Below are 23087 nucleotides of genomic sequence, written 5' to 3' on the forward strand. Positions count from 1 at the left end.
AGTTTGGCCCTGGTCTCTGGGTTGTGCTAAGCGTGACCCTGTGGGCACCTCCGGTCACTTGGGAGTCTGTCTGTCCCAGCACTGGGTCTCACAGGGCTGCAGGACACATGTGTGAGGGTCCAGCAGCACTCCACCACCTGCTGGCCCCAAGAATGAAACTTGTGTTGGGCTAAGCCACCAAAGTCCCAGGGGGTTGTTACTGTAGCATAGACCAGAGTTGATTATCTCGATGGCTGTTAAACTCAGCAAATCTTGGACTCAAATGAAATTGAAAACTGAGGAAACGTAGGAAGGAAGGAAGGGGGAAGCTAGCATGTGGCTTTATAATGGTGGCCAGCTGGGACAGGCTTAGAAACGCCTGGCCTCTCGGATTCTGTGCCAAACTATTCACCCAGAAAAGTCAAGTGGGAGAGGTGTTAGGAGCAACTGAGGCTCCAGAATGGATGGCGAGCTCGGGAGCATGGTGGGACCCACTTATTTCCTCTTCGGCTTCTAACGGGTAAACAAGAACTCCTTAGCGACGTCGCCTGACAGGGACACAGGGGCGCCATTTAATGAGCAGCTTGTAATGGAAGCTGACTGACTGATGCAGGAACAAATCACTCTCGATTTCCTTTACATCTCCTCAGTCGCTCTGGCCAATTTAGAGACTGTCTGCATGGCCGACTTGTAGACTGTTTCTTTCCTCAGGATAACAGCTGGGTATTAAAACACAAACTAATTAATTTTACCTTCCCAAATGAGGTTAGCTGGGTGCATCCGGGACATTGTATTGACAACGCACCTTTAATATCTCAGTCTTGAGATTTTAATTAGAAGGCAAAGCAATCTCAAAGAAGGCAGTAATTATTTTTCAAATTGGCTGCCCCAATTGCCATGACGATTAAGGACTGTATTTTATGGGCCCCGACAGCAATCAATGAAGATTACTGAAATCATCTCTAAATTCTGCCTGAATTCCGGGGTTGGATACATGGCGAGCATAGTGGCTGCTACTGTTAAGAACAGGGGCCAAAGGACCAGCAGTTGACATAATAGCTATGTCACTGGACTCCCATGTAGTTGATCGCGGTTCGTGTCCCGGACCTGATAGCTTAAACTCATGCCAGGCGCGTGTGCGTGCGTGCCCAAGATCCCGAGAGGAGAATGGAGGAGAAGGGATTGTGGTGTGGCCATCCGCCCTGGGGGAGGTGATTTCTCGCTTTCTATCTCTCTGTCTCTCTCTCTCTTTCTGGCACCTCTCCCCCAGAAAAAAAGAAAAGGGGCCAAAGGGGCCCAAACACAGGAGTATGGAGCTCAGAATATCCTTAAGGAGCAGGGATGCCTCACAGGTGTTGGCCACGGGACAGTTGGTGGCACCTTGTGCAAGATGAGCGGACCAGCAGTTGACATAATAGCTATGTCACTGGACTCCCATGTAGTTGATCGCGGTTCGTGTCCCGGACCTGATAGCTTAAACTCATGCCAGGCGCGTGTGCGTGCGTGCCCAAGATCCCGAGAGGAGAATGGAGGAGAAGGGATTGTGGTGTGGCCATCCGCCCTGGGGGAGGTGATTTCTCGCTTTCTATCTCTCTGTCTCTCTCTCTCTTTCTGGCACCTCTCCCCCAGAAAAAAAGAAAAGGGGCCAAAGGGGCCCAAACACAGGAGTATGGAGCTCAGAATATCCTTAAGGAGCAGGGATGCCTCACAGGTGTTGGCCACGGGACAGTTGGTGGCACCTTGTGCAAGATGAGCAGCTAAGCTGGGAACCAAACTCACAGCTTCTTGTCTTCTGCCTCTGCAGCCTCAGCCCCTATCTGGGGCCCACAGCCCTGTGCTATCCTTTCCTTGGGAGCACTGCGTCAGGCTCTGGTGCGCTGTGGGGTATCCTAGGATGGGGCTGCCAGCTTTGTGGTAAGGTGGAGCTGGGGCCTTTTCCTCAGAATCTGGGGCCGTTGGGAAGGCAAGCCACCATGGGGAAGCTGGAGGCCAATTTCTGGTCCCAGGTTTCCACGCTTACCCAAGCCAGTGCTCGCATTCAAGCAAACCAGGCTAATCTCAACTATGGTAATGGCACTGAAAACTCTCCAATGGCCCCGGAGGCCACAGGATGTATTCCAGCGAACTCAGCCAAGCTTGTGAAGCTCTTGAGATCTGGGCCTGCGTGTGATTCTCTTCTATTACGCAGTACACAGCCACTCTGCCCTGAGGACATTTGCATTATTATTATTATGATTATTATTTTGAGGATACTACCCACGTGTTCCTGGCTAGCAGTCCCTTCTTACAGGCTCAGCTTTGATGTCAAGTTCTACAGGAAGGCCTCTGGGCTGGTTTTGGGCCCTCTATGTTGTCTTTCCCTGTCGGTGCCCATGTCACACTACTGATCATCTCTTCCCTTGTTTTTACTTCCCGGGGACTATGAATTTCGTAAGCAAGTGGATTGCTTGTTTCTGTATAACCCCAGATCCAAGCCTAGCACATGCATCAAGTGGGCACTTCGCAAACCTTTATTTAATGAAGCATCACTTTGTAAATATCACTTCGTGGATATTAGCAAGAGAGGTGCCAGCTTCTTTATTTTATTTATTTATTTATTTTGAGAGAGATTTTTCCTATAGCACGCATGCACTTGCCAGAGAGACAGAGAGAGACTTAGAAAGTGAAAACACCACCACCACCACCAGGGGGGATGACCACGCTGCAATCCCTTCTCCTCCATTCTCCTCTTGGGATTTTGGGAGCACACACACACGTACCCAGCATGAGTTTTAAGCCGCTGTGTCTGGAACTTGAACCACAGTCAACTTCATGGGAGTCCAGTGACATAACCATTATGCTATCTGCTGGTCCCATCCCTCCAGCTTCTTTCTAAACCCTTCTTGGCAGCCTAAAGGCACACTAACATCAACCCTATGCAGAAAGTTGCCGGCGCCAAGAAGGACTGCTGCAGAGCGGGCCCCTCAGGGAGCAGAGAGGTTGGGTTTGCCCAGGTGCCCTTTCTGTCCCTGAAGGCCCTTGGACCCTCTAGCTAGATTCTAGATCATAAGCTGATGTTGCTCCAAACACAAAAAATTGTACCAAGGGGCTTCCAGAGTTCATGGAAAAATGGAGTTAAGATACAACTGAATTATTTTGGTGTAACTAATTTTGAGATCCATACTTGGTTTATTTCATAATAGACATTTCCATGGACTTTTCGAAGACCCCTTATAGCCAACCTCATTCATGATCAAAAGAATCTAGGTTTTTTGTTTGTTTATTTTAGAGAGAATTTTTTTTTTGCTGTGGGGCAAGTGTGCTCACTGGAGAGACACAGAGATGGTGAGGCAGAAAGTGAGAAATCACCCCCTCCCAGGGGACACAGGGGATGGCCACACTGCAGTCCCTTCTCCTCCAGTCTTCTCTTGGGATCTTGGGCATGCATGCACATACACTTGGCATGAGTTTTAAGCTTCTGGGTCCAAGACTTGAACTGCAGTTGTTTACATGGGAGTCCAGTGACATAACTGTTAAGCCATCTGCCCTCCCAAGAATCTAATTTTAAAGAATAAGCGGTCACATTTTTCACTAAATTGACTAGTGTAACAAATGTTGATATTATACCTATTGGTAAAGTTATGGGAAAAGAGCCATTTTTTCTCATTATTATTATTATTTTTTTTTTTATAATTTTTTTTGCTAGGGAGTAAGGGTGTTTTCCAGAGAGAGACAGAAAGAATGTGAGAAATCTCCCAGAGGGGATGACCATACCACAATCTAGTCTCCTCTCAGGATTCTGGGCATGCACCCACATGTGCCCAGTATGTTTTTCAGGTCACTGGTTCTGGGACTTGAACCATGCTGTTGGCCCATGAGGGGGTCCAGCGTCTTAACCACCATGTCACCTGGCTGGCCCAAAGAGGCATTTTTAGTAATTGTAGGTGAGGCTCTAAATAGGTACCTACCTCTAGGAAGGACAGTTTGGCAGTAGCCATACAAATCAACAGTGCATGTATTTGTCTCTTTTTAGCAAAGACATCTCTAAAGAACAAACCTAGGTGTACACGGGTTTGCACGTATCGGTGCTGGGATGATTGACATAGCACTGGTTATACTAGCAAAAGACTGGGAACCTCCCCAGGGCCCGTCAGTGACTTCTGCTTTCATGAATAGAGATTCAGGCTCGGCGAGGCAGGCTGTGAAGCAGAGCAAGGTGTGTGTATCGACGGAATATTTTCCAGAACTTAGTAAGATGCACTGCTTAAAATGCATCCCCGTGTGTGTAAAAGGGGTATTTCTGGAAGAAGCCGTACTCAGAACACCAGTGTAACAGGCTGCTTCTGTGGAGGAGAATGAGGGGTAGGGGTTGAACTTGCTTTTAACTGTAAATCCTTATATCCAATTTGGACTTTTCTTTTTTAAAGTGTTATTTATTTTTATTTAATTCCATTTGTTACTATTATTTTTTAATTTGACTAGAGAGAGAGAGAAAGGGAAAGTTAGAAGACAAGGTGCAGACCAAGGACTTGAACTATGGTTGGCCATGTGGGAGTCCAGCACGCCAACTACCACTCCACCTGTAAGCCCCTGGAGTTTTCTTTTCACTACATGTATTGCTATTTATAAAAAATAGAGAACCCATTAAAAATAAATAAATGCCAGTAGCCATGTGTGCCTCAATGCTGCAGACCTCCCTCCTTTTGTTCTCCGTAGAACACACTTCCAGAAAGGTGTATCCAGTTCACTTCTCTGTCTGAGCAGACTGGAACCAGGGAGGGGAGAGGGCACTTCCAGCTTGTGCTGGTCTCCCCCTTATGGAGCATGGCCTGCTTTGCTAACTTGGCCTCTGTGCCCGGTCCAGTGGGAAGAGATCAGCTGAATTAGGACCATGCTGAGGCCCAAGCTCAGCAGTCTCGGTGCTTAGGTAAGCACCAGTCATGGGCTTTGTCTGCACCAGCTACCTAGCAGCTGGGCTGAGTGGGCCCTTGGGCTGCTTTCCTGCCCGAGGGCTGCCCTCTCCATGGGTTGCAGCCTCCCTGTTGTTACAATTGAATTAGAGCCATGCACTGCCAGCTGCTGAGCACTTCCTGTGGCCACACTCAGGTGCTTCAGTGTCCCCCCTCTGTCGCTCACCCGCCTTGCCTACAGCCAGCCAGGGCGCTATGCCACTCTGCAGGTCGCCAGAGCCAGAGGCCCCCTGGGAGAGCTGCTTAGGCTGGCCTAGGGCTGAAAGTCTCCTGCTGGCACAGAAGCTGGCCCTGGCAGAGGAGTGGAAGGGCAGGCCTCTGTTCAGATTCTGCACTGAGCTCCCCTTCCCTGTAGTGCCTGGGTCTGCTAACTAGATGAGCAGGAAACTTTTGGGTATGAGGGACTTCAAAAATTCATAGCATAATGGAATTAACATATGAATTTATTTTGGTGCAAAATATTTCCAGAAATCCATGCATAATTTTTTCATAATACGCGTTTCCATGAGCTTTGAGAAGACCCCTTGCACACCGTGGGTCAGACACTGTCCTAGCACAGATGTATTGAAATCAAAGAATCTTGGAATGGGAAGATAGGCCACCTAACCCAGCTATTATAGATTAAAGTATGCCCAGAACCCTAATTCATGTGTAGACATTCTAACCCCCAGATCCAGAATGTGATCTTATTTGGACACAGATATGTCACCAAAAAAAAAAAAAAATCAAGCTGAGGTTAAGTCACTAAGGTAGGCTTTAATCCAGTATGACCCATGTTCTTATGAACAGGGGAAATTTAGATTGCATTGCAGGGAGGACACCCTAACACCCTATGAACATAGAGACAGCTGTCTATCAGCCAGTGAGAGAGCCTGCGACAGGCCTTCCCTCATGGTTCTCAAAAGGAACCAAATGACCCCACGCTTTTTTTTTGTTTGTTTAAGAGACTTTTGCTATAGGGCACATGTGCTTGCTGGAGAGACAGAGAAAGTGAGAAATCACCCCCAAGGGGGTTGGCCACCCTGTCATTTCTTCTCCTCCATTCTCCTCCCAGGATTTTGGGCACTCATGCACACGCAACCTGGCATGAGTTTTAAACCACTGAGTCCAGGACTCGAACAGTGGGCAGCCTTGTGGGACTCCAGTGTCCTAACTACTATGCCACCTGCTGGCCCCCTAGCCAGCACCGTAATCTTGGACTTTCAGCCTCTTGAGCTGCAACACCATAGACTTCTGTTGCTGGAGCCACCCAGTCCATGGTATTGCCATGGTGCTTGGCTCAGGCAGCCCCAGCAAGCCAATGCATCAGCTCTGTCTTTGTGATAGGGATTCCCCTCTCCATTGCCCCAGCAAGGGGACCACGGCTGCCTGAACATCTCCAAGAATGCCGAATCCGCTGCCTTCTGAGACGCAGCTGAGCACACGTCAGAGGACTTTATTTGTTGGAATGAGCTTGCTAATGTCCAGATGAAATTGGCTTCCTGTAGATCTTCTCTCAAACCTCATTCTACACCTGGAGCTCAGAGACCTAGTCAGTGAGCCTCTGAGGGGCAGGAACCTTGTTTTGTTGCTGTCTGTATTCCTTCTGCACAGGCCTGGAGCCTTCCAAGTGCTTACGTAGTATCTGCTGGACGAAGGAAGACACTCCAACACGCCCATGCTCCTTGGAGCCTTCTTACCACCTAAAACCTTCTGACTTAGCCCCCCCCTTCCATTCTGCTGCTCCTCCAGCCTAGCATCCAAACTGAAGGATTCTCCAAGTGGGATCTGAACAGGCAGAATAAAATAAGGCTGTTGCCTGGCCAGCAGGTGGTGTGGTGGTTCAAGCTCTAGACTCCTACATGGCTGACTACAGTTCGAATCCCAGACCTGGCAGCTTAAAAATCATGCCTAGCGTGCACACGCCTGTGCTTGCAGAAACCTTCAAACAAACAAACAAAACCGTTGCCGACTCTCAGATGTTACAGGTCCGTTGCTGCAATCTGAGATCACACTGTCTTTTTGAGCAGCTGCACACCTGCTGGTGGTGGGGACTGTTAATCCTTCTGTACTCGGATCACTGTTTTGAACCTAAGCACACATTTTTGCATTAGTCCATGTTAAATTTCTTCTTAGATTGATTTGGATTTAACTCGGAGACACCAAATACAGAGAATCCCTCCAAGGTCATATTGCTGGCAAATTTGCTAAGCAGATCATTGATGCTCTTTTTTAAGTCTTCAGTAAAAATGGGGACAGGGATTAAACTAGTGGTAGGATCGTGGAGGTCTCCGCGAGGTTGACAGAAATCTAATCAGCACCCTTGGGTGTCATTGGTCAACAGACAGTGGCCAAGCTGTCTGTCATCAATATGGAAAAAGGAGGTAGAAGAAAACACCTAGAGACCTTGGACGCCTATACATTTGAATCCCAGCGCCCTTCTCCTCATCTGTGTGACCTTGGACACTTTGCAGAGTATTTGCAAGCCCTCGTTTCCTTAATGAGTAAAAAGGGGATAGCAGTAGTGTCTACCATAAGGTTGTGCCGAGGAGAAAGTTAACATTAGTTCCCTTCCATTTCTTGAGCTTTCAGCCAGGCTGCAAGTCTCCAAGTTGCCCATGAAGTGCTTTGTTAATGTGGCTGACTCCCATCCAGGGACAAAACAATGACTCTGACCCTGGGTTTACCTTCTCACCAAGGGGCCTCAGGACCGTGTGCCCTGCTGTTTCCCAGCGAGCCTGGCTGCTCTTGCTGTTTACTTCTCCAAGGTGACGTGTCCAGGAACTATCCAAGTGACAGCCTTCCTTACACTCTGGCTTAGACTTGACCCCGAGTTCGCTGCTGTTCATTCTCTTCCCATGTTTAGAACACTGCCTGTCCAGGCCTGTTCATTCTCTTCCCATGTTTAGAACACTGGGCCAAAGACTGCCTGTCCAGGTTGCTCCTCTCCAGTTCGCCGTGATTCGGGGAAGATCATGGCCAGTTGCTCAGTGCTCCTACTCTATGGTTTTTCCTGGGATGTTAATTGCTCATGATTGTGCTGAGGGCAGCACTTCTCAAGGTATGTCGTATGTCAGAATCACGCAAAGGGCTGTCAGGACACATCTCACAGGGCCTCGCTCCGGAGTTCTGATTCAGCAGGGCTGGGCGAGCCTGAAAATCTCTATTTCTGGCAAGGAATCAGATGATACTGATGCTGTCGGTCCAGGGGCCACGTTGAAAACCACTGGCTTAGGTCAGCTGGTGGCATGGTAGTTAAGGGGGCTGGGTTCCACTAGGCTGACTCTCTGGTTTGAGTCCCAGACCCAGTGACTTGTGAAACATGCCCTGTGCTTGTGCATGCATGCCCAAATCCCAAAAGGAGGGAGAAGCGGAGAAGACGGCATTGCAGCAGTACCATTGTCCATGGAGGTGCTTTCTCTCTTTCCTTCTGTTTCTCTGTCTCTCTCTGTCTCCAGTGAGTACATCTGTCCTCTGGCAAAATTAGAAAGAAAGAAAGAAAGAAAGAAAGAAAGAAAGAAAGAAAGAAAGAAAGAAAGAAAGAAAGAAAGAAAGAAAGAAAGAAAGAAAGAAAACTACTCTTTTAAAGCAGTGAGGTAGGACTGTGAACAAAGTTACCCAAGGCCTTGTTACCTTGCCCAGGTGAGAGACCCTTGTCCTTTGCCGAGAAAACAGATAGAGCATAGGACTCAGGAGCCCCATCAGCATTTCCTGATTGTATGCTGCAGCGGCAAGGATCTGATGATCGGGGCAAGAGAGGAGTCTTGGCTCTCTTCCTCACCAGCCATGAGACCTGTGCAAGTTGCTTTCTCCTCGAGGATCAGTCGTCGTATCTTTAAAATGGGATAATGGTGCTAATTCTTGCATCGCATGAGATGGTGCTCAATGTACCGTCTAGCCCCCAAGTGCTAGCTACGGCACTGTGCTCCTCATCTACCCTCCCGTGTGTCCTGATTCGAGTCATCCCAGTGGCATTCAGAGTGTGCAGTTGCACAGTAGCTGTGAGGATGTCTGCTTTTCTTCTGAAGGATGTCTCGGATGTGAAAGAGCAGCTGAGCAAATCTGGGAGGGCAAAGGCTTGGTTGGTCAAGGGACAGAGGGTATCGAGCGCCTCAACTCGGGCTTCCGCAAGACTGTTGCGCCTGGATACTGATGGTTCAGTGGGACGCGGAGGCGGTCTGACCTTCCAGCTTGTGCCTCCCGGTGGGAAAACTGGCCATGCTTAGTGCATGCAGTGTGTATGTGAAGTTCCAGTGAACTGCCGCCTGCTGTGGGCTGCGAATGCCATTTCTCCAGTGTGGCGACTCTTAGCCCTCTAAGCGTATGGCATCTCCAGTGCCTTGCCTAGTGGGGGTAAATCCTGCTACGTCTGGCGTGCTGCGTTAGAACCAGACCACGTGGTTCAGATCTTGGCATGCTGCTTACTAGTTGGGTTACCTCTTAAAAATCACCCAGTTTATCTGTGCATTCAGTTCCTCATCTGCAGAGTGAAAATAGTAGGCTGTGTCAAAGCTATTCTCAGTTAAAATTCCCACCAGTCAAGTGTAAGGGTCCCCGTTTCTCCACATCTTTAGCAACACTCTGTATTTTCTGTTTGCTTCGTAACAGCCAAGCTGTTGGAGGTGAGTGATATTTCACAGTAGTTTTGACTTGTGTTTCCGAATGACCACTGATGTTGAGTTCCCCGCATGTGCTTATCGATCGTTTGTGTATCCTCTTTGGATGAACATCTATTGAAATCCTTTGTTTATTATCAAATTGAGTTATTTGGGTCTTGTTGCTGTTGCGCTGTAGGAATTCTGTCCATATCCTGGATGTTAATTCTTGATCAGATGTAGTACTTGTAAATACTTTTTCCTCTTTTGTAAGTTGCCTTTTTACTCTTGTTGATAGAGTCCTTTGATGCACATGCTTTTAATTTTCCTATAATCAAATTGATCTTTCTTGTTCTTTCCTTGTCTGTGACTTTGATGTCATGCTTAGAGACCCTTGCCAAACCCAAGGTGGTGAAGATTTTCCCCCGTGTTTTCTTCTAAGAGTAAGTTTCTTCTAAGTGGAAGGTGTACTTAAAATGGCTACAATAGTAAATTTTATGTTTTGTATCTTATCAGAATAAAACCTTTTATCCCAGGACTGGCAGATGGCGTTGTGGTTATGTTCCTGGACTCCCACTTGGCTGACCACAGTTTGAGTCCCAGACCTGGCGGCTTGAAAGTCAACGCTGGGGACATGTGCTTGTGTACCCAAGATCCCAGGAGGAGAATAGATGAGATGTGAGTATGATGTGGCCATCCCCCTAGGAGGTGATTTCTTGCTTTCTGTCTCTCTGTCTCTGTGGAGAGTGCACACTATAGCAAAAAACAAAACAAAAGCAAACAAACAAACAAAACCCAAAAAACCTCTCTCAAAAACAAACAAAAAGCCGTTTGCCCCTGTCTCTCCATACACCCCATAAATGGGCTTACTGGGCAAGAGACTTCTAAAGAAGCAAACAGTATTATTTTGTAAACTGTAGTCTGTTACAGAGATTTCAGGGTAAAGGATTAATGATTGACTAATTTGACTTAGCCCACCGCTCTGACTACTACAGAGTCTGGTATCAGATTAAACCTGGATGTATTTTCTGCTCTGGTTTCGCCTTCCAGCCCTAGTTCTACCTCTGAGTCCCTAAGGCAAGTCTCATCTCTTCCTCACGCGGTAGCTCTCCCTATGAAGAATGGTAGCAGCCATGACTGTGGTAGCCATGACTGGCTGCATGCCTTCCTGGGTTGGCACAGGACACATGTTTTAGGGTAGGTGGGATGTCCGAGTGAAGAGAACAAGAAGGCTAGGGAGATGGGGGTGGGGGTGGGGAGACAGGTGATACAACCGAGGAAATGACGGAACTGGGATTTGAATCCTTGGGAAGTGTCGGCCTCTCTTTTCTGGACACGAGACCACGTTACGCTTTCGGCCGGAACTGGGATTTGAATCCTTGGGAAGTGTTGCCTCTCTTTTCTGGACACAAGACCACGTTACCCTTTCGGCTGGGTGTCTCCTCAGCCCCCTTCACAATCCCTCCATCATTTCCCACATGGGTTCATCCTGTATCTCCATCAGCCCATTCCTCCATTTGCAGTGAATACTGGGTAAGGCCCCACTAAGCACAGGAGAGCTTCTCTTCTCCCTAGCTGTCTACTTTTTCCCTGATGCCCTCCTGGGCCTCGTACCTTACAAGGAGGATGGCCCCACAGAAGGACAGGACTATTGGCAGAAATCCATTCTGAGGCCCCTGAAGGCCCTTCTCCTCACCTCTCCCTTTGTTGAAAGCAGAGGTCAGCCCTACCCATGCTTCCTGCGGTATTTCCTCCGGGAGCCCCTGCAGAGGAAGATGTCGCCATCTCAGGATTAACAGCCTGTTTGTTTAAAGGGCTTATTACTGGTGCTTAATGCTATTTTGACAGATGAAAGTGAGTCAATTATAGCCGGAAATAGCTCTGCCTGCATAGGTATCTTCCAGGTGGTTGCTGATTCTACATTCAAGGGGCTTTTGCTCTCATTGTGAAAGGGCAGTCTTCCTTCTTCTCTTATCCCTGGGACCCCCAAACCACCTAGAGGCTCCTCCTTCCAGGGGGAAACAGCGTTTAAGGCATGGAGCCTGAATCCTTGAGGTGAGGGCTGCAGCAGACCTTTTCTGTGATGGGTGAAGGAGAAGGGTACTGAAAAGGGCCCTGACAGGTCAGCCCCTGGGGTGAGGGATGTGGCCCAGTCAGCCCTGTGTCCCACACAGACGTCACTGGCTCCGTCCGCCCTGGGATCAAGGTCTCTTTAGGTCTTTTTTAGGGGCAGTGGGTTTTCTGTCAGTGCCCATCATGACACCAGTGTGAGTCACAAGTCTGGATGACTTAGGAATCACCTTTGTGAGGACAAGATTCCTCTGTGGGTGGCTCAGGGAACTTTCCAGGCCCACACTAAGTTATGCTAAGGCCCCAGTAAAGAGCATTGCAGTGCCCCTTGGTCAGGGGGAGTCAGTGCACAGAACTGTCTAGTGTCCCTGCAGCAGGACAGCGACCTGCGATGTGGTTGGACAGCCATCCAGGTGCAGGGCCTAACCCTGAGCTAGAAGGCCAGGAGCGTAGTGGGGCCTACAAACAATCTCCAACATACGGTGGTTTGATTTATGATGACTTGACTGCGATGGTGTGAAATCATAGGCATTCCGTAGGAAACCGTCCTTTGACTTTTTTTTTTTTTGAGAAATTTTTGTTATAGGGCGTGTGCACTCACCGGAGAGACAGAGAGAAGGTGAGAAATCACCCCCCGCCCTGCAAAGAGGTTGGCCATGTGCAATCCCTTCCCTTCCATTCTCCTCTCAGAATTTTGGGTGTGCATGCACATGTGCCCAGTGTGAGTTTGAAGTCACTGGATCCTGGACTTGAACTTCAGTTGGCCATGTGGGAGTCCAGCACCTTAATCGCTATGCCACCTGTTGGCCCCATACTTTGGATTTTGATTAAAAGGTTTTTTTTTTAATATCTTCATTATGGAATATGGTTTGTGTTCGATGATTCTGCAGTCTACCATATGTGTAGGTTAATGTCAGTTTTCTAAGCATGTTAAGGGCAGGCTAGGCTAATCTTTGATGTCCGGTAGGTTAACTGTATGAAATACATTTTTTTGACTGATACTTCCAATTTATGAGGGGCTCTGTCAGATCAAAACCTTACTGTAAGTTGAGGAGCATCTGTATTTGTAACAGGCAACAGGCATCTCGCATTTAGTGTGTTCGAGAATGAATTCTCTTCCTCAGTACCCCCCAACATGCATGAGCTTCTCCAGGCTCTCCTGTCACAGAACATGGCACCAGTGCCCACCTGTCTGCTCAAGCTCCTAGCTTACCATCCCCACCCTCACATTACGAGAAAACGGAAGTTTAGCGAAACTAAGGTGACACACTTGAAGTAAAGTTCATCTAATCCCGGTTTCCCTGGACATCACCACAAGGATGGCAGATATGTGACCTACCAGCCATCGCCTCTTCTCCCATACCCATGGCATCTGCTCCCACCGAGCCTCCATAGAGCCTCAGGATCGTTCTCAGCACAGCTCTCCAGGTAGTCACCCCGAATGGGTCAAAACCCACGTGCCAGGGGAAACCCATTTGCCAAACCTTCTCCTTTGTCAAGATGTGGAGGCTCAGAAAGCCCAGGCGACTTGCTAAGGGCTGGCGCTGGGATGGGAATGCCCCTGGGAAAGGAATTCTGCCCACCAGGCATCTCCCAGGCCTAGCGAGGGCCCCCCGCCCCGTGGGAAGGCCGCTCACCCGCGGACGGCGTGCAGCAGGCGCAGCGAGGGGTACGCGGTCCGCACGTTGACACGGTGCTTGAGGATGAGCTCGTTGACCCACTCGACGCGCTCCTTGCCTCCCCTGGCCATGAAGGCAGGGATCCACAGGATGCTGCCATTCAGGCTGTGCAGCCGCTGCAGCAGCTTCTCCCGCCATGTAGCATTGACCAAGTCCTCAAAGGCCCTCTGGATGACCGAGGGATTCATGGTCACCAGGTCCGTCTTGAGCCCCACATCCTGGGCATACTCCTGCACCGGAGCCAGGTTGCACCTGCCAGAGAGAAAGGCAATAGGGTCCTGTCAGGAAAGCTGAGCCGCTGACCTCTGCTCAGCTCTCTCTCCCCTTTCATCTCTCCTGGCTTCCTCCTAGGCCCCACACAAGCACCCGGGGCATCTCCCTGCACTCATGGGCACCTCTGGTCTCCCTCCATCTCCTCCTCCTGCCACGTACACGGAACTTTGCTAGAACCTTCTACCACACATTCTACCTGTGCGATCCTGGGCAACTTGCTCATCCTCTCTTGCTTTCCAAGAGCTTCCATGACTTGTGCTATTGGTTTGTTGGGAAAGTCACGATGCATTTTTACATAGGAAAACAGAGGGAAAAAATCAGATTTTCCCGACAACCTAATATAATGGAAATCACAAAAGTACCCCCTTACTGCATGTCCAGTAGCTCAATAAATGTTCATTGTTGGGGCCAGGAGGTGGCGTAGTGGCTCAGAGAGATTTTTGCCATAAGACATGTACACTCACCAGAGAGACAGAGAGAGATAGACAGAAAGTGAGAAATCACACCCCAGGGGTGCCACAATCCCTTCTCTTCCACTCTCCTCTTGGGATCTTGGGCATACATGCGCACATGCCTGGCATGAGTTTCAAGTCACTGGACCTAGGACTTGAACCGCGATTGGTCATGTGGGAGTTCAACAATGTAACCATCATGCCATGTGCTGGACCCCAAAGTGTCCATTTCTTAGGAATATTTTGAGTAGGCTTCATGTAGATAAAAGAGGACTGGAGACATGAAACCAGGACCACACGTCATCTTTGCCAGATCATGAAATCCAGAAAGACGCCAGTTCTCCTTCCACTGAAGCAAGGCCTGTCCTCCTTCCACAAGCAGGAAGAAAACGTGGCTATTGAGAGAGAAAATTAACATTACTGAGTCCCTAGTGTGAGCCCAGCCACTTGACTGGCTTTAACATAAGACACCTTATCTTATCGTCACCTGTTTTAATCACCCTTTTTTCACAGATGACGAAACGGAGGCCCAGACTGGAAATTAGCTTGCTCAGAGTCCCAGAGCTGGTAGGGGAACCAGCAAGTACCCATGACTCAAAATCCTATTTTCATTTTGGAGACAATCCCCTCAAATATCCCCTCCTCCCATTCACACCCCAGGCCTTGCCATCTCTGACCATGGCTAAACATTGCAAGGGGACAGAATTGTTTTGGGACATCTTTAGGAACCTCTGCCACTGGCCTCAGAGATTGGCGTGTCATTGACAGCACATTAGCTAATTGGGGGTCATTAATGCCCAAAAGCCCTGCTGGGCCAAGCTTTCATGGCCTTCCTGAGAGTCTGGGTCTCTTCCAGGCCAACTCCCGGGTAGACCCAGTGCGGTTCAGACTTACTGGAATCAACCACAGCTAGTAGGCTTCCTCCTAGAGAGACAGAAGCAAGCAGATGGGAGCCAGTCCGTGGTGGGACCATGGAGGAGCAGGGACAAGGGCCAGGAGGCTCACGCCCCACTGCAACATTGGCAGTCCAGAAACTGGCCAGGGGAAGATGCTATGGGAACCAGGCAGTGTGTGCTGGGACTCTCCCCACCACCCCCCACTCAGCATAGGACCCAGTTCTCAGTAGGGTTTCCAGATGCACTAGAGGGACTTGGGAAGCAACCGTGAAGTCTGAAAAGGAAACTGAACCCCAGACTCAACTCTGGCTTTTCCAATAACTGTACCATGTTTCTCTGTGTCCCCCTAATTCATAGGTTAAAATCTGGTGAGCCATTGTAATATCTCCAGAGCATGGAGACCTAATCCGACTATGGTGTTGAGAAGCAGGGCCATGGGCCAGCCCATGGCTAAGATGGCTGGATCCCACACAGGCAACTCTGTGGTTGGAGTCCTGGACCCGATAGCTTGAGAAACATGCCATATGCATGTGTCCATGCGTATCCAGAATCCCAAAAGGAAGGAGAAAATGGAGGAGAAGCGATTGGGTCATGGCCATGCCCATGGTGGGTGCTTTCTCTCTCACTGTCTGTCTCTCTCTGACTAGCATACATGCCCTCTTGCAAACTGTTGGGTCATCAGAAAGTCACAAAGTACTTTTGCATAGAAAAACATGGCATGACTTTTTTGATGACCCAATAAAAAGAAAAAAAGAAAAAAGAAAGATGGGGCCTTTGGGAGGTGAGGAGGCAACAGGATGGGGTCCCCCCGTGGACTCCTGGTGAATTTATGAAGAGGGGGATGAGGCAGAGGTGAGGACACAGGCATGCTCCCTTCCTCCACCACTTACCCTTTCCCCAGCAAGGCCCTATGCACTTGAACTTCTTGGCTCCGTATCTGAGAGGCAGATAAACCTCTCTTTTTATAAATCACCCCATTTATGAGTCACACAGCGGCCTGGAGCAGCATACCCGGGGGTAGCTCTGCTCTGAATGGACTCTCCACATGCGTCCCTACCCACGGAGGTGAACTGCTGCATCTAGTGGGGAGGGGGGGACCAGGAAAGGGTTAAGCCTGATCTAAGCTCTCCAGTCCAGTGGAGGCCAGGCCTCCCAGAGCACGGTCTGGGTGGGCTGTGGGTAGGCTGCACTGCCTGCATAGACTTGGCTCTGGGCCCTGCCGTCCAGCAGTCACTCCCTTCCAGAAACAACCATGTCCTCTGGTGTACTCTGCAGGGAGAGCCGGAGCCAGGCTGTCCGGGTCAGCAGCCCAGCCCTGACTTTTTATTTATTTATTTTTTTTGCTTAGGCCCTGACTCTTACTGCCTGGTGACTTTTGACTCTCTCTACCTCGATTTCCTCACTGCAAGGCTGGAATAAAAATAGAACATTCCTTCCAGCTCGATGTGAGAAATAAATCGGTTAATAAATACGAAGTGTGTAGAAGAGCCTCCAGTCCATGCTGGGTGTCCAGTGTGTAGGTGTGATGACAGCACCGCCTTTGTTCCCAGGATATTCTTCTTGGAAGGTGTGCGTGCATGTGTGTGTGCATGCATGCATGTTTGCATGCACAGTGAGGTTTTAATCCCCGAACACCTGGAAATTCACTCTGCACACATGATCTTGAATTAGGCTCAGTCTCCTGGCCCTGGTGTGACAGGCTCACGGGATTCTCTGGGACCAGCCTCCTGACCAGTCTTGTTCCATGACACATTAGGCAACCTGTGCTTGCCCAGGCAGCAGCCTCTTGGGCCCCCAAATCTGTCTTCTTGCTTCTGTGTCTTTCCTCATGCGCTTTTCCCCTCCTGACCATCCTCGCTGGTCAAAGCCAAGCCATGCTCTAATGCTGCTTCTTTAGGACGTCTGTCCTGAGCTCCCTGGGAGGTGCCGTGTTTTGCGAGCTCGTTGCATTTTGCATGCAGCATGTCCTACCAAGACTCACAGGTCTGTGGTCCTCACACACAGTATTCTGAGAGGGGGTGAGGTCTTACAGGTCTCTCTGTCTCTTACGAAGAGGAGGAAACTGTAAGCACCAGGCAGGGTGAGCTGACAAAAAGACTTGAGTGGACAGAGAAAGAGAGACAGAAACATCTTCACCAAGAACTTCCTGGTGTCTGTCATCTCACCCAAGCCCCGCAGCCCCGTCTCTTCTGCGTTGGGTACAGTGTTGGGCCGAACGTCTAGCAGTGGACACAGCCACTCTGCTTTGGAGATCACTATCTGGGGGTGAAGTGTGTGTGTGTGGGGGGGGGACACAAGATCCTCAGAGAATGCACGCTTCATGTAGACGTTATGATGCATATATGTCATTTAATGCTCACCCCGCGATCCATTCCTTCTTTGTGCAGAGCTTGAGCCTGTAGGCCGTCTCTGAGTGGAGGGTATGGAGTGATTCCTCTAGTGGGGAAGAACCCGGAGGAGTGGCCCTGGTGGGGTGGGGAGCTACAGCTGCTCTGGGCATTTATCACTGGCATCTCACCAGGTCTGCCCCCACCAGGGATGAAATTTTCTAAAATGCCTTTCAAGTCTACCCAGTAGATGCACAGAACTTCGAGAGTCAAGTACATAGACCTCAGAGTCCAAGGACAACTGCATTTTTTTTTTCTTCTTTTTGGGGAGGTTTTTTGCTATAGGGTGCGTGCGCTTGCCAGACAGACAGAGGGACAGAGAGACAGAAAGCGAGAAATCACCCCCTGGGGGGATGGCCACGCCGCAATCCCTTCTCTTCCATTCTCCTCTCGGGATCTTGGGCACGCATGCACACACGTCCGGCGTGAGTTTAAGCCCCCGGGTCCGGGACTCGAACCATGGTCGACTACATGGGAGTCCAGCAACATAGCCATTATGCTAACTGCTGGTCCCAGCAACTGCATTTTGTATAGTAGTTCTCTCCTTGGCTTTTCAGGCCATTCTTTCTAAATACGTATGGTCTGGTGTGGAAGACACACGGAGGAGCCAGGCAGTGTGCAGTGGCCATGCCTCTTCAAGAGCAGCCCCCAGGCTACCATCAGCAACGCCTGTGACGCATGTTAGAAATGCAGAGTCCCAGGACCAGCAGATGGCATAATGACTATGTCGCTGGACTCCCATGTAGTTGACCGTGGTTCGAGTCCTGGACCTGGTGGCTTAAACTCACACTGGGCACATGTACATGTGGGCCTAAGATCCCAAGAGGAGAATAGAGGAGAGGGGATTGTGGCATGGTCATCTCCCCGGAGGATTGATTTCTCTTTCTTGTCTCTGTCTTTCTGGCGAGTGCACGTGCCCTATAGCAAAAACCTCTCCCCACCGCAAAAAAAAAAAAAAAAGAAATGCAGAGTCCCTTGTGACCAGCAGATGATGCAGTGCCGGACTCCCACGTAGTCACACAGTTCAACTCTTGGACCTGGTGGCTTCAACTCCTGTCAGGTGCATGTGCGTGTGTGTCCAAAATCCTGAGAGGAGAATGGAGGAGAAGGGGGTGCGTTGTGGCTGTCTCCTTGGAAGGTGATGTCTTGCTTTTAAAAAAGAAATGCAGAGTCCCTTGTGACCAGCAGATGATGCAGTGCCGGACTCCCACGTAGTCACACAGTTCAACTCTTGGACCTGGTGGCTTCAACTCCTGTCAGGTGCATGTGCGTGTGTGTCCAAAATCCTGAGAGGAGAATGGAGGAGAAGGGGGTGCGTTGTGGCTGTCTCCTTGGAAGGTGATGTCTTGCTTTTTATCTCTCTGGTGAGTGCATGAGCCCTATAGCAAAAATCTTTCAAAGAAAAATAAAGAAATGCAGATTGGGACCAGACCAACAGATGGTGTAATGGTTATGTAGCTGGACTCCTACATAGTTGAGTGCAGTTCGAGTCCTGGCCCAGTGGCTTAAAACTCATCCCAGGTGTGTGTGTGTGTGTGCATGGCCAAAATCCTGAGAGGAGAATGGAGAGGGGATTGTGGCGTGGCCATCTGCCCTGGGGGGTGATTTCCCACTTTCTGTCTTTCCAGAAAATGTATGAACCCTATAGTAAAAGTCTATCCTCCCCCCCCCAAAAAAAGGGAAAAACATGCAGAGTCCCAACCTCCCCCCACTCCCAACCTGGTGATCTTCATGTCAACACCCCCAGGTGACTCTGTCAGGCAGTTAAAGTTTAAGAAGCTGGCTCAGAGTTTGGCAGTATTCCTAATGCAAAGACCTTAAAGCTGACCTGTCCAGCCTGCCCATTCTACAGAGGATGAAATTGACGCCCGAAAGGGGGGAAGAGGGAGAGAGAGAGAGATGGGCCCAGAAACGGGACAAACGGGCAGCAGAGCCAGGACTACACTGCGGATGCCACGCTACTCGCTTTGCTGTGCAAGTGTCCAGAGAGGAAACTGGTGGCCCAAATCTTCGGAAGCCACCTCTAGAAATTCCTTGGACAGCATCCAGTGGAGCACGGAGAGCTCCCTGTTGATACGACTGTGAGAAAGAAAGAGGCCTGGCTTCTCCCCCTGCCACTAGCTCTGGAAGTCTCCCTCCACCGCCCAGCATGGCACCAACACCAGGAGACAGGCTGACCCTGCCTCTATCTTTTCCTCCCTCCCTCCCACCCCTTACTCCTTCTCTGGCTTCCAATCAGAAAAACTTGCCACCCTCCCTCCCCTTCCTTCTGCTCACCTCACCCTCCCTAAACTGATCTTAAGACTGGAGGGCTTGGAAACATAGGGACTGAACTAGTGGGCAGGCCAGTACAGACAGACCTGACAAAGGATAACAAAGCCAAAGCGACTCTGGATGCCAGACCGCGGTGCTCTCCCATCCCCGTGGAGGCAGGAGCAAAACCCGGTTTCTGTCGGGAGGGCCAGGGGGATTTGGATTAGATTGCATCCCAGAGTTCCAGGACAAGGCTCTCTGTGCATCAGGACCAGCCCGTGGAAACCTGAGAAACAGCCTGTAGGCTTGCCAGGGCCGGAGGTCTTTTGGGAAGAAACTCAAAGCTCTGTGTGCCCTACTTTTGACCAGGGGACAGGAAGGCCTTGTTTCCAAGTCTGTATGAGTTGGGATCAGGTGTCAGGGCCCTGGAGAACTGTGTCTGAAAGTCCCAGGTGACTGGAAAATGAGAGCTGATACAAGGTCTTTGAAAGTTCATGAAAAATGCTTATAAAAATCTATGCAAGGATTTGGGACCAGCAGTTAGTGTAATGGCTATGTTGCTGGACTCCCATGTAGTTAACTGCGGTTCGAGTCCCAGACCCAGTGACTTAAAACTCACGCTGGGCACATGTGTGTGTGTGTGCCTAAAACCCCAACAGGAGAATGGAGGCAAAGGGATTGCAGTGTGGCCAACCCTCCCTGGGGGAGAGGGGGATGATTTCTTGCTTTTTGTCTCTCTTTCTCTATCTCTCTAGTGAGCACATGTGCCCTATAGCGAAAATCTCTCTCTCTCTCAAAAAATAAAAAAAGAGACCAGCAGTTAGTGTAATGGCTCCGTTGCTGGATTCCCATATAGTTGACCGTGGTTCGAGTTCCGGACCTGGCGGCTTAAACTCACACTGGATGCGTGTGCGTGCATGCCCAAGATCCCGAGAAGAGAATGGAGGAGAAGGGATTGCAGCATAGCCATCCTCCCTGGGGGGTGATTTCTTGCTTTCTATCTCTCTGTCTCTCTGGCGAGCTCACGCGCCCTATACCAAAAACCTTTCAAAAAAAAAAAGGGTGTAATCCAGCCAGTGTATCCTGCTTTATAGTCTCTTGGGACAACTGTCCATGCTCAAGTTAAACTTGCCACCACTTAGGCCCAGAGCACCTGCTGCAGTGGGTTACCTTATGACAAAGCTGTGCGTGTCAATCTCCTGCCCACAGCCACTGTTGAGCAGGACCCCGGAGTTGCCCACGATGGCACAGGTCCGGAAGTGCTTGTTCTTTAGTGGTGAGGTCCTGGGGAGGAGCTCGTAGAGGTTCTGGGATACGTTCATTGTGCTGTCTCGGTCAAAGATGTAATGAATAATGTCTCCAGGCTTCAGGGTCCCCTTGAGGACAGAAATGTCCTTTTCAGCATCCAGGAACTTTAAGATCTGCTTTCTGTGAAAATAAAGCATGTGTGAAAAGATCTTCATGTTGTCAGCTGCCTTTGGTCAAGCCAGCTTCTCCTGTCCTATGTCATCCTGCAGGGTGGCTCAGTCTGGCACCCAGGTGGAGCATGCTGAGAGTTCAGATCCTCACCAGGAACAGGTTCCAGGCAGGGCTTGTCAGAAATGGCCCAGGTGAAACTATGGCAGGGGTCAATATGGTGGTTACCCTGGTTTATACCTTCCCCCTGTCAAGGATGAAAACTGCCCTGAGGAATCCCTCCACTAAGATTGGAGGTAAACTCATTGTGGAGGGCCTGGGAGGAAGGCTCTAGAGACGAACCTGGAAGACCTCAAGGAAGGCCTTGCTTGGGAAGGAGACCAACCATCTTGGTTTGCCTACAACTTCCGGTTTAGCACTGAAAATCCTGTGCCCCTGGGAACCCTGCAGTCTTGGGCAAACCTCGACAGTTATTCATTCTACATTGTACCCCTTCTTTTAGGGGGATCTAGGGCCGTCATCTGACAGGGAGTCCTGAACTGGATACACAAGTTAGGAGGACATGTCCCTTGTTCCTCATTGGAGTATTTCTACCCATGGAAGGTTTTTGTGGCAAAAGGGGCCAACTGCGGTGAATGGAAGTGTGGTATGGCATGGATAATGGTGTGGCGTGTGACACTCTCATCCCCGAGACACTGAGAAAGGCCCACATCCTGTGAGCTGGACCTTTTATCCATCCCAAACGCTGGCTAGTGTGGGCTTGGTAAGCCTGACACCTCCCTGGCCCCACAGAGAAGCTGGCTACCTTGTGACAATGCTGTCCTATTATAAAGAAGGTGACAGAGGACAGGCTCTAGGGTGACGCTGATTTAGCAATGTTTTAGAGTCACCAGTGTAGCGTGCATGGGGTCAGGAGAGGATGGGCATCCTCTTGGGCTGATCAGAGAAGTTTAACCCAAACATTTGGCTTCTTCCCAGGGATCTGAGGATCTTAGCTGGGCGTTTTACCTAAAGAACTATCTAAATCCGGGCCACGGTGGTGTGGTGGTTAAGTTGGCTGGATACCACGGGGCCCACTGTATGGTTTGGCTCCTGGACCTGGCAGCTTGAAAAACACACTGGGTGTGTGTGTGCCTCAGATCCCAAGAAGACAACGGAGGAAAAATGACTGTGGCACGGTCATCCCCCTGCCCCCGGGGGTACTTTCTTACTTTCTTACTTTCTTGCTCTCTTTCTCCTCCCCTCTCCCTCCCTCCCCTCTCCCTCTGTCTCACTCCATATACTATGGCAAATTAATGAAGACAGAGAGAGAGAGAACTGTCTAAATGACCCTAAGGACTTTTAGAAATCCAGTCATAAAAGAAAGAAACTTGATACCCAGCTCAGCTGAAATTAGATTTCATTTCCTGCAGTGAGTTCCCCTCTAGACAGATAGAAGGATGCTGGACTGGGTGCCACAGAGCCCTGGGCTGTCACATCCTTGGCAAACGTGAGTATCTGTAGGCAGCCATCCCATCATACAAATGGTAACCCTGAGGCCCGAGAGCCTGCTGGATTGGAGAGGTTCATATTCTGTGGTGTATCCCAGGGGGCTGCACCCTCGGTCACTTGGGAAGCTGAAGAATTTGAAAGCTCTGGGCTAATAGTTGAGAAATCCTGATTCTGGGGACTCCAGGTATCTCTGACCACGTGTCCAGGTTCGGGGGTCTCTGATGTAGTCAGGATGGCTAGAACCCTTGGCAGGGCAGAATCCTCTTCTTCCACTGTCTTTCCTATTTCATGACCCAGATCTCTTGTTAGCACGCCTGACACCCAGCCTTGCTGACTGATTCGTAGCTCCTGATGAATGACAGGCATTGTTCTTATTTACTGTGCTGTACCAAGGATTACACAACTCAGCAAACTAATACAGTTTAGAAACTGCTGAGACCCTTGCAATTACTTACCCTAAAGTATTTAAAAGCAAAGAGAGCCCCCAGAAAGCCCATAAATAAACACCTCTGTGAGTGAATTAATTTCTAGCTAATTATAAGAAATTACTATCAATTATTAAACATCTTTCCAAATCACTCTCAGAATCTTTTATTACGAATAATTTCGGTGACTAATTGAATGAAGTTGAAAGAAATTCGTTTTCCCTCTGGATGGCAGCATGTCGT

The 23087-nt window shown here is 49.6% G+C and overlaps 1 protein-coding gene across 1 annotated transcript in view; it reads right to left on the minus strand.

Annotated features, from left to right (window-relative positions):
• The window catches only part of ST8SIA2 (ST8 alpha-N-acetyl-neuraminide alpha-2,8-sialyltransferase 2), a 76256-nt gene that overhangs the window by 4390 nt on the left and 48779 nt on the right, over positions 1–23087 (minus strand). The window contains exons 4-5 of the mRNA XM_006142672.3: positions 20683–20940; positions 13210–13503 (exon numbers count right to left, since the gene is read on the minus strand). Of these exons, the coding sequence (XP_006142734.1) occupies positions 13210–13503; positions 20683–20940 (552 nt within the window). The remainder of the gene's footprint in view (positions 1–13209; positions 13504–20682; positions 20941–23087) is intronic.

The sequence above is a fragment of the Tupaia chinensis genome, unplaced genomic scaffold (genome assembly GCF_000334495.1).
Source record: "Tupaia chinensis unplaced genomic scaffold, TupChi_1.0 Scaffold000078_1, whole genome shotgun sequence".
In the NCBI taxonomy this organism is placed as follows: Eukaryota; Metazoa; Chordata; class Mammalia; order Scandentia; family Tupaiidae; genus Tupaia; species Tupaia belangeri.